Consider the following 16,515-nt stretch of genomic DNA (forward strand, 5'->3'; position numbering starts at 1 on the left):
TTATATAATGGTTGTAATTTTATATATATATATATATATATATATATATATATATATATATCATATTTATGAATAATGTATTTTATTAAACACTATCCCAACTAACAACATGTTCTAAGAATGTTTTGCTAATGTTCTCTGAAAGGAAACTTTTTTCCTTGGTAATGTGAACATTTCATTTTGCAAACATTATGGGATTGTTACTTTTGAATGTTCGCTGAACATTCTGAAACAAGGAAAAAAAGTTTAGGTGAACATTCACATAAAACGCTTCAGGGAAAAAACGTTTTTATGCCAATGTTTTGAGAACATTATTGAAGACCATTGGCCATAGTTTATAAAACGTGCGTACACAGATTTGAAGACTGTGTCTACGCTAACTTCCAGGCCAACGTTCATATTTACAGTTTTTGACGTGTTTTCCTTATGGCATTTCTTTAATGGTAATGACAATAATAAATTACATTAATTAGGCGGCATTTACAAGTCAGAAGTCTGAAACCATTCAGCTATGCACAATTTTGAGATCATTTGCAATTTATAAAATTCACTTCTGGAAGAGAGGCGTTTTTTCCGAGCACGCTCAATTCACAAAGGTAGGACGGTTTTCTACACAACATTTTATAAATGAGGCCCCAGATAACTTTGAGCAAACATTCTATTAAAGTTACTGGAAGAATGTTTGTTCATAACTTTGAGAGAACCTTGCCAGAACGTTAGTTAATGTTCAGAGAATGTCCCCTGCAACTGGGATGTTGTTCTGAATTAAATGAATGGTGTACCATTTGACCTAATGTGTTAGAGTGTTTTAATAAACTGATTAGGTTAGATTTAACATGAGCTAAGAAGCACATTGCAAAATATGGCATGACACAATCATATAAGGAACATAACAAATATACTAATTTACAGTGGCCGATAATTGCAGACAAATTTGATAGATGGATCCTCAAACTATGTCTATAGTGCAAATACAGGAATATTTTGAAAATACTGCAAAGTAACTGCATTATAAAAGCCTGTATTGGGAGGCATTATTGAAACATTGCTCTCAAGTACACATGTAAACCATAGCATCGACTGCTATAAGATTAGTTACTACCCCAGTTATGAGTCACATGCTCTTACAAATGGGTGTTAATCCATTAGCTAATCCATTAAAGTGCTATCAATGGTTGTGCATTATGTGCATTCTAGAATAAATAGCAATGCACTGAAATGAAAATATTTGAGCAAAACAAATACAAAAACAAACCGTATCCTCGGGTCCCTGAGATAACGGGAACGAGCATTGCATGAGAGATTTTCTCTCTTATGTTATGGGAAACTCAGTTTTCTCTGAATACTGAAGCCTGATTGGTTCATGTCTGAATTTCACAAACAAATGGCATTTCAGTCCGCCAGAATGTGCGAGGCAGACTGCCTATTTAAGTCGCACTGAAACGGTCATCTTGTCAGATTTTTTCAACTGAATCATGACAGTGTCGACTTGTGCATGTGCGCAGTAATACGAAATGATACGCAATGCTTGTTCCTGTTATCACAAGGAACCAAGGTTACGTCAGTAACCGGAGCGTTCCCTCTTGATACAATTCAAGTATCAAAAAGTTCACGGCTGCAAAAAGCCGTGCTACCAGTGCAGAACAGAAGTCATCCTGTGAAGCCGTACCCCGGAGGCACTTAGTGAGGAGGGCCCCAGGCAGGCTACAAGAGTCAAGGACTTCAAATGTCCAGAAAGGGCAGACTCGGGTTCAGTGACCTGAGTCTGAGGGTATGGTTATTTTAGAAAAACCCTGCCCTGAGGGTGGGGCCCACTCTAGCCTAAACGGCCAGGACATCCAGGTTGTAGAACCTGATAAAGGTGGACAGCAATGACCAGCTAGCCGCCGCACAGATGTCATCCATGGATATTCCATCAGACCACGCCTAAGAGGAGGCCATTCCTCTGGTGGAGTGGGCCCTCACTCCAATGGGGCACCGATAGGACAGTCTCTGTTTCGTGACTGTGTTGGGACGAGGCGGATATAGCCTTCTGGCCCCTCAGAGAAATCTGACCATCAGGTTGTGTTTCCAAAATCGACTGGTCATGTATACTTTGAACGTGGACGGAGTGTGTCCGCCGTCCAACAGCTCCTGAAGAAAAGAGAAGATGGACTCGATCTCACAGGATATGGCGGCTATAAGCCGGGTTGAGAACCAGCCGGAAAATGTGTCACACTTTTATCAATAGGGGCGCCTGGTAGAAGGATAGTAGATGGTAGATTGTGTTCATGACCCTCCGGGGGAGTCTTGGAGGGCCCTGTCGAGAGGCTATAGTTGGAGGCTGCAAAACTCGGGTTGGGGGTGCCTTTCGCTTGCGAAAGGAGGTCCCTTCTCAAAGGGATTGGGCCTGGCCCGAAAATGCTCCAAACCATGCGGAATGTCAGGGGGTGGAGTCTCCATTCCCCTGTGGTGATCCGTTCTGGGACAGAATATCTGCTCCCATGTTCATGGAAAGCTTGTACTGAGCGGAGATTGTCCTGTGCCTACAGGAGTAGGCATCGTGCCAGTCTGTTCAGTAGACGGGGTCTAAGACCAACCTGGTGGCTTATATAGGCTACCACTGTCATGTTGTCTGACCAGATCAGGACGTGGTGCCGCCTGAGCTCTCGCTGAAATTCTTTAAAGGGTGATCTTTTTATGTGCCAGCTGGAAAATTTTCAGGGAGCGATCCGGCGAAATCTAGGCCTGCATTTCGGACGAGTCGAGTACTGCCCCCACGAACGTGATCCGTTCGCTGGGGGTGGTCTCCTTTGACTCAGCGGGGAGAAATCTACATCCACGCATTTCATAAAAGGTGCATGGAGCTAGAGACAGTCTGAATGGTAGGACTGTATATTGGTGAGCCACCCCCTTGAGAATGTAAATCTCAAGAGCAGTCTGTGGTGGGGGGCTTTCTGGATATGAAAGAAGGTGTTTTTCAAATCCACTCTTATATACCAATCCCCGGTGTGAATTTACGTGGGTGATTTGTTTTTAGTCAACATTCTGAAAAGCCAACCCGTGAGGGCACGATTTAGACATCTCAGATTGAGGATTGGCCTGAGGGGGACAAGGAAGTATCACGGGGTCGAGCTCTAGGTTGGGGCGAGGCACTTGGTGCTTCATAAATGGGTAGCGTTTGGCCGGGCTGAGGTGTGGCTTGACTTCCGGCTCCGCTTTCGTCTGGGGCTGGCCGGTTGCTGAGTCTGGCCTGGGTTGCTGCTGAGTCGCGGTCCGCGAGCGCAGCTAGGAGAGACTCGCGCTCTCGCAGAGAGCAAAGTGGTGCTCGCAAAGCTCTCGCAAAGGCGCATGTCTTTGATGAATGTGCCTTGAGTGGGAGTGGCCTCGGCAAACAATGTGCTTAGAGGCACGGCATTTGAAGAAAAAAAAACACTGTAGAAGAATAAATAAATAAATTTCTTTTTAGAAGAAATTTGCTCTTCTGTAATTTTGCCGGAAAGCCGCAGATGGGAAGCTGTAGATTCCGCTGCAGGAGGCTGTTCTTTGTGGCGAGTAGAGAGGTTCTTCTTCTTCAGAGTCAGCGAGGATATGTGTCTTCGCCCTGAAGGAGATTAAATCTGACTAGATGGCTGTTTCAGTGCGACTTAAATAGGCAGTCGGCCTCGCCTATTCCGGTGGGCTGAAAAGACGTGAACGAATCAGGCTTCAGTATTTCCCCATAGTGCAAGAGAGAAAATTTCTCACGCAATGCAAGTGAACCGTATCGAAAGGGAACTAAGAAACAAGTTCTGTTGTTTCTTTACTTTGCCAGTATCACTGCATAAGTAGTAAAAAAATATTTGATAATTTGATATTTGCTTTAATTTAATAATAATTTACACTACCATTCAAATGTTTTGGATCAGTACGATTTTTTATGCTCACCAAGACTACTTTTACAAGATCAAAAATATTATGTTTTAATATTATATAGTAAAAAGTCATATTTTTAAATGTTATTACAATTAGAAAATAATTATTTTCTATTTTAATATTTTAAATATTTAAAAATGTAATATATTTGTGATTGCAAAGCTGAATTTTCAGCATTACACCAGTCTTCAGTGTCACATGATCACATTTTTGATGATTCAAAAATCATTGATATGGTGATTTGCTGCTCAAGAAACATTTATTAGTATCAATGTTGAAAACAGTTGTGCTTTAATAGAAATTTCAAAAGAACAGCATTTATTTAATATATAAATATTTTGTAGCATTATAAAAGTCTTCACTTTTGATAAATTTAATGTGTCTAAGTTGAATAAAATTGATAATTTCTTCAGAAAACAAAATATTCCTGACCCTAAACTTTTGAACAGTAGTGTATGTATAATAATTTATTGATATCATTTGTAGCATTAAAATAATTTATCATACACTGTAAAAAATATATTGTTGGTTTAACTTCAAAAAGTAAGTAACCTGGATGCCTTCAAATTTTAAGTTTATTGAAGTTAAAAAAATGTGTTAATACAATTAAGGAGAAATTCAAAATATAATGTTATCTGAACCACATAAATCATCTAAGTTGATTTGACAAAATAAAAAAATGTGTGATAAATCAGGAAAATATTTTTTACAGTGTATAAAGCAAATTGCTAGAAAAAGCCATATGGTACATCAAACTAGAAATCTGCTGTATTCTCCACATAACATGGCCAGACAGCGATTCAACTTTTATAAATTGTTAAAATATTTATGCCCGGGATGCCGTGAGACTGCCTTGAGACTACACAGACTGTAATGTGTATACTAAGTTTTTAAATGCTTATCTTAAATGTGTAATATGAATAAATAGGCTATAAATGGCTGTTGAGATAGTATTCTCAAGTGAAACGAGTAGAGGCTTGCACCCAGAAACAGCATTCCTTACATCACGACTTAATGTATTATTTTCAGACAGTTAGAGGTGGTAGTAAGCAAGTACTAAAAAGGCCTAGAATCAAATTTCCTTATCTGGCAGTGTTCAGTATAGCTTGGCAGCAGTAAGCAAGTCATTACTAGTAACTGCAGCAGGTATAATAAAGTCATCTGTTGGCTTTATTTGTGGATGCATCTCGTGGGTCACTGCTCGGGTTACTCCAGTCATCAGCCTCAGGACCTGTCTGGTAATGTCGCCAAGCTGACTTATTGAAGACTGGAAGACGCTCAAAAGATTCACTCGAAAGAGCCTGGAGAGAGTGGAGAGAGGCGACTTCTTTCTTGCCGAAGCTAATTACTTACTGTATTCCAAGTGTCCCACAGATAGAAACGTCAATGCAATTACCTTAAGATGAATTACTGCATCTGTCCCGAACCCTTCAATCGAGTACAAGTTCAAGTCTCCCTGAAAGTAGCGTGCATAGAGTCTAGAGATTGGCAACCCATAGCCAAATCCAGCCTGCAGAGACGATGTAAACAGATTGCTTGAAACCACACATACATATAAACACAGATGTAAGCTGTGTGATGGGTATTTACCAGTGGGACAGCAGCTTGAGAGGAGTCCAGACGTGGTGTTGGGGCAGTGGAATACATATAATTGAAGAGACGATCAATCTTTCGTAAAGGGACACCGCCACCTTTATCACTAATCTTAGAAGACAGACACATAAGCATCAAATTAATAAAGTGCACGTGTTATGAGATTTAAGCAAGTTTCCATGAACATTCATGTTTTTGCGAAATAGGCATGTGTTGAACCTTTATGGAGAGGTCTTCTTTTCCCAGAGTTACCATTGCTTTCACTGGAGAAAGACCCTCACTGTTGTTTTCATAGAGCTCGACCGTTGCCCGCATGGAATTCTGCACATACATACATAATATACTGACTTAAAAAAAATATATATTAAAATTAAAAGGAATAAAATGGCTTACAAAAGCCCACCTAAAGCGTGATGATTTGAGTAACACCTAATTTAATTCCACTTAAAACGTCACTTAAAAATATAAGCAACTTTTTCGTGACACTTCTGTCACACGAGGTTCATTTTTTTAAATTATTTAATGCATTACATAAAATGAAAAATACTTTAATATCATTTATTAATCTAGGTTAATTTTAATTTCTACATATACTAATACTAATTTTATAATTTGAAGTTAAATTTCTACATATAGATTTCTACAGTAATGCATTTTTAATTAAAATACATAACATGAGTTATTGTATTGTAGTTATTATACAATTATTTAGTGATGGTGTTAGCTACATCTGTCCCTACATACCAGTGAATGTGTACCAGTAAACTAAGGTTTTATTTGGGGGGCTTAATGCCCTATGCTATTTGTGCTTAAGCCAATACAGTTAAAACTTACCCAATTAGAAAGCGCACTATGTTAGCTCTGTAGTAGTATGATAATTAAGTGTCATTTGATAATTGTCAGTCAAAACCCCTATCCTCCTATTTGTATATGTGAAAGATGAATAGACGACTAGACAGAGCGTGACAGCAAAATATGGTGAGCCCCGGCTGAATGTGTATACATGTGTGAAGCCTATTTCACTTGAACTTCTTCTCATATCCACGATGCTTAATGGCTGTGTTCTCACAGAGAGGCTGTGTTGCTACTGCTGCAGTATAAACACAATAGTGGAACAGCTGCTGCTTATATGATTAGTAATTTACTCTTGCATCGAATGCAGGACTGTAAAACATGAAGCTTATTTAAAACTTGTGTATGGTTTCTGATTTAGGAATTAAAAAGCAGACCATGCAATTATGCACAGTGATAAGGAGTAAAAGAATGTTCACTTGTCTTAGATGTTGAATACTGGAAGTACGCTGCAAATTCTTTCTGAAGGCACGCTGCAAACTGCTACAGCAAATGCTGACCAAGTATTTGACAGTTGAGCAGCAAGCTCATTGGCAACTGACACAGCAGGAACCAGCTGTGCCCTACAGAGAACTATTGCTGCATCCGAAATCGCATACTCTATTGAGTATGTACTTATTTTGAATAAGTAATTACTTCATGATCGCAAAAAAAGTATGTTCTATATAGTATCAGTGTGTGTAGTATGAATTTAATACAGGCATTCTACATTCTCCATGTTGTCATTATCATGTGACCTACCAGAGTCAGCTACGCTTTACTCCCATTCAAAAATCCTCTGCTGTGGCCTCATGGGGCAAAAAAAGTTTCCATCATATGCACACTTCAGAATTTCACCTGAAGAAGTAGGTCATCAGGTACTTTTCGCCTATTCTTTGTACTGTGAATTTGGACATAGTTCTTTTGTCACATACAGTTTTTCACCCACTATATAGTACTATATGTATGGTATGTGATTTCAGATGCAGCCAATGTGATTGCAAGCAGATTGAGTTAAGGACCTATCAGCCTGTGCCATCTAGAGTTTCATGACAGAACTTTGGGAAACACTTCATTTTACAGTACAGTACTTACAGTGAACTTACCTAGAAAGTACTGGGTAATATAAGGTAAGTACGTGGGTTAAGGGTAGGTTTAGGGGTAGGTTCAGGGTTAGTACCTAGGTATTACCCAGTTATTACCCAGTTATTGTAATTACTATAATAAGTACATAGTATGTACATGGGAAACAGGACTGTAAAATGAAGCGTTACCGAACTTTGTATATCTGCCCTCAAATGTTTGAATAAATCATTTATTTTTTTGTTTTTGTTTTCTTCTAATGTATTATGACTAAACTAGCTTTAATCTAGATTGATAAATGCTATAAATGTTGTTTATCAATTTCTTCATTGTTTGCACCTAATGCATAAACTAACGTTAACGAATTTAACCTTACTGTAAAGTGTTACTTGCCTTGAAGAGCTCAAACAGCATGTGGAAAAGATGAGAGGGCACATAGACCACCTGTATAGGCTTCTTTGGAGTTTTGGCTAGCAGATAGAGTGAGATAAGACAAGAAGGCACAAGAAGGCACAGATACAGTGGATAGAATAAGTGAACACACCCATGCTAAAGCCTTTGGAATTAAAAAAGCCCCCACATCATCATATTACCTTCACCACACCTAGAGATTGGCATGGGGTACTTTCCATAAGATCATCTCTCAATGCAAATCAAACTAGCTTTTAGCCTAACTGAAATAACACCATGCCAATCTCAAGGTATGGTGAAGGGTATGTGATGATTTGGGGCTATTTTAATTCCAAAGGCCGAGGGAACTTTATCAGGATGCATAGTATCCTGGATCCATTAAATAACTGGCCTTTAAAAATAAAAATCTGCCTGCGTCTATAGGAATTTTACATAGGGGTATCCTGACTTATGAACCCTGTATTTTAAGGAAGAACATTTATTTATTTACGATACATTATTCATTCACAAAGAAAATTGGTGTCCTTAAAGGTTGGATTTTTCCTCATTTTTTAAATTAAGGCATTAAGATCAATTTCCAAAAGATGATTTTTTATTCCTCTTTTTAGGCAACTTTAGCATGGGTGTATTCACTTATGCTAGGCACTGTAGATTAAAAAAGCAACTATGATTTTGATATATGTTATTAAGACAATAAGAGAGATCACATTCTCACAGTTGAATTCCCGATCTTTAGTTCAGGTGCCCTCATGTAGTACTGCTCACAAAGCATCTTTGCTGTCTCATATGCATCTGGAAGGAGATATCGGAATCTTCTAAATGGTTTATGTAATGTATCTGTGCATTTTAAGTATCTTTTAACTTACCTCTCACCACTTCAGCAACATTGCAGGCTGGGTCGATGCTTCCGATGTGTTTTGGTTGTGCAAGAAAAGTGGCATCGCCAAACAGAAGAGCTGAAACAGAATAAAAGAGCTGCTTATTGCCATACTTCAGGAGCTTGAGATCCCAGTTCTAAATGGTATCAGGACATTACTTCTGTCGTATTTAATTACTTAACATTTATCCAACATGAATGTGATGTCACCCACTGTGCTGGTTGATGAGCATGCGGAAAGAAATGCGATTGGTGTAGAAGCGGTCAAGAAAGTACTGCACATTGCTGCTGATGAAGGGGTCGAAACCAAACTTTTCTTTATATTCGATGACACCCTGGGCCATGGTGGGCACCACGTCATTGTGCCTGTTCCGAATCTTAATCAGGATCTCTAGGAAGCTGAAGCCCACAATAATAAGTTGTTTCCTACTGGAAGACTTCAGTTATTGAGACATCACACTTGCAGTTTAGTAAGAAAATGATACAATAAGTCCTGATTCACTTAGCATTTTTAACACAGAACATAAAAATGCAGAAAAAAGGGCTTTTATGATGTATTTTGTGACGGACCTTACCGAAAATCCATAACAATGCTGTTTGCTGGGCTAAAAGTACTTGTTGTTGTACAGTATGTGCGTACATCTTTTTACCAGCTGAGAACTCACAAAGAACGTATGTAAAGGAGTCAAAACGGCAGCAGGAATTGTAACAAACTGTAATAGACAACGTAGCTCTTATGGCGAGATAAGACATCACATCTTGTTTGGGGTAATTTAGAGTGCATTTATATTTCAGTCGTACTGCACCAGAATTAATCTGGAAGCGGGTGTTTTTCGGTCCGTTTGTTCGGATGGCTGCTTTCACACTTATTCAACAGAGGAATCGCACGAGAGTTAGTTTCAATCGAACCAAACCTGCCAAGTGTGAACACACCCATAAACAGGTTTGATCCATTATGCTTAACTATACTGCAGTAAAATTAATAGAGCTAAAAATGCATTTTTAGTACAAATTCAAATTTAATACACATACCTTTAGGCAAGAAATAAAGAAAATTATTTTACACTTTCCCTGGCAAAATTGTGTTTGCTGGAAAACAGGACGGCACTTTGCAAAGGTTAGAGACTCACTCATTAAGGGTGTGGGGATTCTCTGGACTTCTGGTCTCGTATTCTAACAGCTCTTCAAAGCTCTGGCTGTACCTGATACCACACACACACAAAAAAAGTATTGTATAACACTAGCTCTTCCTTTTTTTATGACTACCCTGTCATTCCTCTCATAACCACTAGGTGGCGTATGTGGTTCAATAAACCTAAACGCTGCTCTGAGAGTCAACAGTTCTTAAATTATATTTTTTTTAGTGTGAAGAACCTTTTTGAGCTATAAAGAACCTCTGTATACTGTATGAGTATGCACTGCATATCTAGATGACTGATTAGAGAAAATTAGAGCAAAATATGACAGAGCACACTGCAACTACAACACTGAAAATTTACTTTCAATTTACTTTAATTTTCACTCATAAATTGCTAGGAAAGCAAACAAGTATTTACAAAGACAGATGACAAGCAACACATTGAGTTAAAAGAGAAATTTTGAATTGATGTAGAAAGACTGAAATAGTATTTTCTTGTAAATGTATTCCAATAATCTTTACTTTATTCATACAAAAAAATCATTCAGTGTGCTGTGTCACATAATTCAATGTTCTCAACCTGTTCTTTCTTTTCCAGTCTTTTCCACCAAGGGGATAGTTCATCCAAAAATGAAAACTCTGTGATTAATTACTCACTCTCATCTCGTTCAAACCCGTAAGACATCTTCAGAACACAAATCTTTTTGATGAAATCTGTGAACTTTCTGTCCCTCCATTGACAGTCTACGCAACTACCACTTTGATGGTTCAAAAGGTTCTTAAAGAGATCGCAAAACTAATCCATATGAATTAAGCGGTTTAGTCCAAATTCTCTGAAGAGATTCGATCGCTTTATATGATGAACAGACTGAATTTAAACATTGATCAGAGTACATAAATAGAAGCTCAATCAAACCTGCTTGATGCAAAAGAACAACAACAATTCTCTTGCGGATGCTCATGTCATGTGTAACAAAATTTAATCTCATTGGTTTTTGCAGAAGCTCAAAAGTTCTGTGTAACACAAGAATGAACCTCATTGGTTCTTGTTGAAGCTCAAACGTGCTGCGTAACACGAGAATGAACCTCATTGGTTTTCACATGTCAAGTGAACATGCTTGAGCTTCCGGTTACCAGATCTGATGTGTGAGTTGATAAATGTTTGTATTTGAAAGTCACCCTGTAGTCAATAATGTTATCCCTTAAAACTCATCTTCGATCACTGAAATTACATATTTAAAAATTTTCTCCTTAAAAAATATTTGTCTTCATGCCTTAAAATAACTTGACTGTAACTCTACACCCTTGCCTCATTTAGTATACACAGTTTATGAATATGAAAATTAGCCCCGCCTCCACTCACTCACACCAGCTCAGAGATCCACTCGTTGACGATCACACATTAACGTGATTGGTTACAAGGTAGTTTGTGTCGTCAGAAACACCAGCGATTTCAAAAGTTCAGACTGTCTTTGGTTCACTGAGGGTTTTAAGGACATAATACTCAGTAATGGTGTTGACTTGTGAAAATGCACATGGTTTGTCTTAAAGCATATTAAAAACACCACATAGACATATAAACCAAAGAGTATAGAAGTACCAAGAGGCGAAACTCAATAGAACATTCCATTGCAACAAACGCGCCCATGCGCAGAGCAGCAACTCCGCCATTTTGGACTGAACGCAACACAGCTGTCATAGAATTGATACCGGTTCCAATTCAAAAGCGGTTAATGGAACTAAATAGTAGTTTCTAGTTTTTAATTTCTCTATAGCCTAAACTATAACGGTGTGTTGAATAATGTACAACAAAATAATGCTTATGGATCGGTTTATAATTAAACCATTTCGTCATAGAGCATGACGCTGTCAAATAGGCTATTTACCAATAACTTTTGGGGATAACTCCCGTTTTCATACACAGCACAATTTTACAACACCAGTAACAACAGCCCATGTTCCTCATGAAATGATAAACAAATTAATTGAAAAAGCCAAAACATAATGAACAGTGAGTAGGTGAAAGGGACAACACATTAGTCAAGAGAGAATATTTAATAGTAATAGAAGATCGTCACAAAATGAACAGTAATTAAATTGGTGATGGAAAGTAGATCACATCATTTCTGCCTGTTTTCACTTACACACAACAAATCAAACATTGTGCAAGTAAAGTGCACACATTTACGTTACTACAAATAGAATGGCAATGGTAAGTATATGTTTTAGTCTTTAGTTTTATTATAACTTAATTCATCTTGACTGATAAAAACTTTGTACAACATGTTACATTTGATACAGAAAGAGAGAGTTAATGTACAGATGACTTGGCTTTAAAACTTTTCTGTAGCGCTTCTGTTTGGGCTGTGAGAGTTGTCGATTTTGGGTCCGTAATATATGATGGATTCTGACTCTATTGAATAGTTTCACCATGTAAACAAGAGTGTTTTTGCACTGTTCCTTCTCACACACAACTTCTCTGCACTCACTGTTACATCCATGCTGCTATTTAACATTACGTATGGAGACGTACGTACGCTGCTCACTTTAACGTTAATAAAAACCTTTTCTACTTGACCTCTCTGGATCTTTAGAGAATCTATGAAATGCTAGTTGATTAGTTGTACACTGGTAGTTGTTGCAGTTGATGGCAGAACACTGTTTTCTTTGTTTCCAATTATTTCCAGACATTATGCTGTACAGTTGTGCTACGTAAAACTGTTGGTTCAGTCCAAAATGGCGTCAGCGCGACAGCAGCGCCATCTAGCGATTGTTACCAAAACTGCAACGGAGTTTCGACTCTTGTTACTTCTGTACTCTTTGTATAAACAACATTAAAAGCTTGATTTTCACCACAGAGGGACTTATGTGAATATAAGCCTAAATTAAATCTGTTCGTCATATAAAGCGATGAAGTCTCTTCAGAAAATTTGGACTAAACCGCTCAATTCATATGGATTAGTTTTACGATCTCTTTATGAACTTTTTGAAATGTCAAAGTGTCATTGCCTACTGTAACTATTTTCAGAAAATACAGTATAGTATGCAGTGTAGTATTCCAGGACTTCAGCTTCATCCTGCATTTACGTTCTACTTTATAGCCTACGTGATGCTACTATGTTCAGAACACTCACTCTGAGCACTTTACACCAAACCCAGTCACTGTTACTCACAGCTCACAGTCATCATCACACCTGGCCGCAGGGACGGATGACGCAGTCGTGCCCTGGCCTCTGACCTGTCAAACGGCCCCAAGTGCTCCGATTTCTCATTGCGTATCGGTTTAAGTGGTGCAGCGTAGCACTCTGATTTCTCCTTGAGCGGGTGGTGGGGGGTAGGTTGACAGGCCCCCCCAACCCCTATCATCACCCTCCCACCCCGGCAGCTTGTCCGGGCCACCCCTCTAGACTAGTGCGTTTATCCGTCCCTGCCTGGCCCTCACGGAGCCCTGCCCTCCTCACCAGGACTCCACCAGTTTGACGGACGGCTGGCTCTGAAGATTGGGGGGCAACAAGGTAACTTCCCTCATCGTATTGGCCAACCTCACTGCCAGTTCTTTCCGCAGAAACATGTAGGAGGTTTTTTCACATGCATTTTCCCTGCCTGGTTAAACAAGAAGCAAGAACAAGTTATTCTTTGTTATCCAATAATGCGCCTGTTTACTCTGTATGCATGAGTATGATACAGTAATATTACAACCATTGTTTAATGCAAAAGATTAGAAAATGAAAGCTAAGTCATTATAATAAGAAAGTATATAATGACCATGAATTACAATAATCAATCAATCAATCAATCAATCAATTAAGGACACTGAGAAGGAATGTGACACCTTAAGTATATTAACATATAAATTATATACAGGTCCTTCTCAAAAAATTGCATTTTGTGATAAAGTTCATTATTTTCCATAATGAAATGATAAAAATTAAACTTTCATATATTTTAGATTCATTGCACACCAACTGAAAAATTTCAGGTCTTTTATTGTTTTAATACTGATGATTTTGGCATACAGCTCATGAAAACCCAAAATTCCTATCTCAAAAAATTAGCATATTTCATCCGACCAATAAAAGAAGTGTTTTTTTAATACAAAAAAAGTCAACCTTCAAATAATTATGTTCAGTTTTGCACTCAATACTTGGTCTGGAATCCTTTTGCAGAAATGACTGCTTCAATGCGGCGTGGCATGGAGGCAATCAGCCTGTGGCACTGCTGAGGTGTTATGGAGGCCCAGGATGCTTCGATAGCGGCCTTAAGCTCATCCAGAGTGTTGGGTCTTGCGTCTCTCAACTTTCTCTTCACAATATCCCACAGATTCTCTATGGGGTTCAGGTCAGGAGAGTTGGCAGGCCAATTGAGCACAGTAATACCATGGTCAGTAAACCATTTACCAGTGGTTTTGGCACTCAGAGCAGGTGCCAGGTCGTGCTGAAAAATGAAATCTTCATCTCTATAAAGCTTTTGGGGGCGGCAGTGGCTCAGTGGTTCATGTAGGTTGACTACTGGTGGTTCGATCCCCGGTTCCACCTGACCAAGTGTCGAGGTGTCCGTGAGCAAGACACCTAACCCCGGCTGCTCCCGACGAGCTGGATGGCGCCTTGCATGGCTGACACCGCCGTCGGTGTATGAATGGGTGAGTGAATGGGTGAATGAGAGGCAAATATGTAAAGCGCTTTGGTGGCCATTAGGTCTGTTAAAGCGCTATATAAATGCAGTCCATTTACCATTTACCATTTCAGCAGATGGAAGCATGAAGTGCTCCAAAATCTCCTAGCTAGATAGCTAGCTGCATTGACCCTGCCCTTGATAAAACACAGTGGACCAACACCAGCAGCTGACTGTGGGTACTTGACACTGGACTTAAGGCATTTTGGCATTTCCTTCTCCCCAGTCTTCCTCCAGACTCTGGCACCTTGATTTCCGAATGACATGCAAAATTTGCTTTCATCCGAAAAAAGTACTTTGAACCACTGAGCAACAGTCCAGTGCTGCTTCTCTGTAGCCCAGGTCAGGCGCTTCTGCCGCTGTTTCTGGTTCAAAAGTGGCTTGACCTGGGGAATGCGGCACCTGTAGCCCATTTCCTGCACACGCCTGTGCACGGTGGCTCTGGATGTTTCTACTCCAGACTCAGTCCACTGCTTCCGCAGGTCCCCCAAGGTCTGGAATCGGTCCTTCTCCACAATCTTCCTCAGGGTCCGGTCACCTCTTCTCGTTGTGCAGCGTTTTTTGCCACACTTTTTCCTTCCCACAGACTTCCCACTGAGGTGCCTTGATACAGCACTCTGGGAACAGCCTATTTGTTCAGAAATTTCTTTCTGTGTCTTACTCTCTTGCTTGAGGGTGTCAATGATGGCCTTCTGGACAGCAGTCAGGTCGGCAGTCTTACCCATGATTGCGGTTTTGAGTAATGAAACAGGCTGGGAGTTTTTAAAAGCCTCAGGAATCTTTTGCAGGTGTTTAGAGTTAATTAGTTGATTCAGATGATTAGGTTAATAACTCGTTTAGAGACCCTTTTCATGATATGCTAATTTTTTGAGATAGGAATTTGGGGTTTTCATGAGCTGTATGCCAAAATCATCAGTATTAAAACAATAAAAGACCTGAAATATTTCAGTTGGTGTGCAATGAATCTAAAATATATGAAAGTTTAATTTTTATCATTACATTATGGAAAATAATGAACCTTATCACAATATGCTAATTTTTTTAGAAGGACCTGTATACTATACCAGTAGAAAGTTTATAATCACTATTTCCCACATTTTAGAATGATAGTGAAGTCACCGAATCGGTGAAAAAACACAAATGGAAGTTGGGAATTAGGTAGTGAATTGTCTGCACGTTTCAGGTTTTTTTAATCCACTAGGTAATATATGTTATATTTCTCTGTATTTCCAAACTTTTGACTGGTAGTGTATGCTTGACATCATGCATAAGAAACACACACACATTAGACTCTTGGGATACAAGTAGTGTAATAATAATAAAGCATTTATGTATTATAGATACATATCTAATGTATCTAATATACTCACGTATTATTTAGCCTTTGCAAAACTGGACCAGGTTCATGATGTTCTGAGTGATATGTAACGGCGAGTCTATTTTTATTCAGTTGATGGCAGTGCTGTGCCAATGCTGAGCTTTAGCTTTCACTTGACCTTAACATTCAAGGTTAATAGGCTACGGCATAAAAATACAGTCAATGTGTTGATTTAATCACGCAGAATATGTGGTGAGACTAAAAACAATTTATTCAAAATGAGAGCAGAAATCGCTGATTCAAGTTCAGCACGAGACAATCCTACATCAAAAATACAATTTGCTGCAATAATCATTGGCGGTTCTTTAACTCTATGCGTTTATTCCAATGTTTCATTACTCACCAAAATCCAGGAATTGCTTGATTGACATCGGTGAGGGCGAAAACCTTGAATAATATTCGATTTTGTGCGTGACATCTTTCAGCAAGTAGTTAAACAGTTTCATGTTTAGATCTGTCAACTTCCGAACAGCTCGAGTCCCGCGCTGCTCGTTCCTCATTCACTTTACGATCTATTTCGTTTCTATAGCGACAGCGTTGTTGTGGTGGCGCTCATTATCGAGCAGCTTGTGGTTCTCGACACGTGACATGACAGCGCGTGCTATCACTTGCAGGGTTGATTACACTGGTTGTCTGTAG

General features: G+C 39.0%; 1 protein-coding gene across 2 annotated transcripts; it reads right to left on the reverse strand.

Moving 5' to 3' along the window:
- Positions 1-4,298: 4,298 nt before the first annotated feature.
- pdk3b (pyruvate dehydrogenase kinase, isozyme 3b) lies at positions 4,299-16,456 on the reverse strand. 2 transcript variants are annotated; one of them, XM_077195600.1, is made up of 12 exons: positions 16,220-16,456; positions 13,289-13,430; positions 9,820-9,891; positions 8,904-9,088; positions 8,679-8,768; positions 8,528-8,604; position 8,269; positions 7,795-7,871; positions 5,707-5,808; positions 5,485-5,598; positions 5,291-5,404; positions 4,299-5,195 (listed from the first exon to the last, which is right to left on the reverse strand). In XM_077195600.1, exons 1-12 carry the CDS (start codon positions 16,374-16,376, stop codon positions 5,052-5,054), a joined length of 1,275 nt encoding a protein of 424 aa, XP_077051715.1. In that variant the 5' UTR covers positions 16,377-16,456; the 3' UTR covers positions 4,299-5,051. The 2 variants fall into 2 exon arrangements, with proteins under 2 accessions (XP_077051715.1, XP_077051707.1); XM_077195592.1 differs by lacking the exon at position 8,269 and having other exon boundaries at positions 7,795-7,883; positions 8,536-8,604.
- Positions 16,457-16,515: the final 59 nt, after the last annotated feature.

This window comes from Siphateles boraxobius, unplaced genomic scaffold (assembly GCF_051911475.1).
Source record: "Siphateles boraxobius isolate OS27281-9 unplaced genomic scaffold, OSU_SipBor_1 11, whole genome shotgun sequence".
In the NCBI taxonomy this organism is placed as follows: Eukaryota; Metazoa; Chordata; class Actinopteri; order Cypriniformes; family Leuciscidae; genus Siphateles; species Siphateles boraxobius.

Coding starts and splice junctions, on each gene's coding strand:
- pdk3b (XM_077195592.1), bottom strand. CDS start 16,376: ATGAGGAACGAGCAGCGCGGGACTCGAGCTGTTCGGAAGTTGACAGAT. Junction 13,431..16,219: donor CAAGCAATTCCTGGATTTTG/GTGAGTAATGAA, acceptor TTGTTTAACCAG/GCAGGGAAAATGCATGTGAA. Junction 9,892..13,288: donor GTCAAACTGGTGGAGTCCTG/GTGAGGAGGGCA, acceptor GTGTGGTATCAG/GTACAGCCAGAGCTTTGAAG.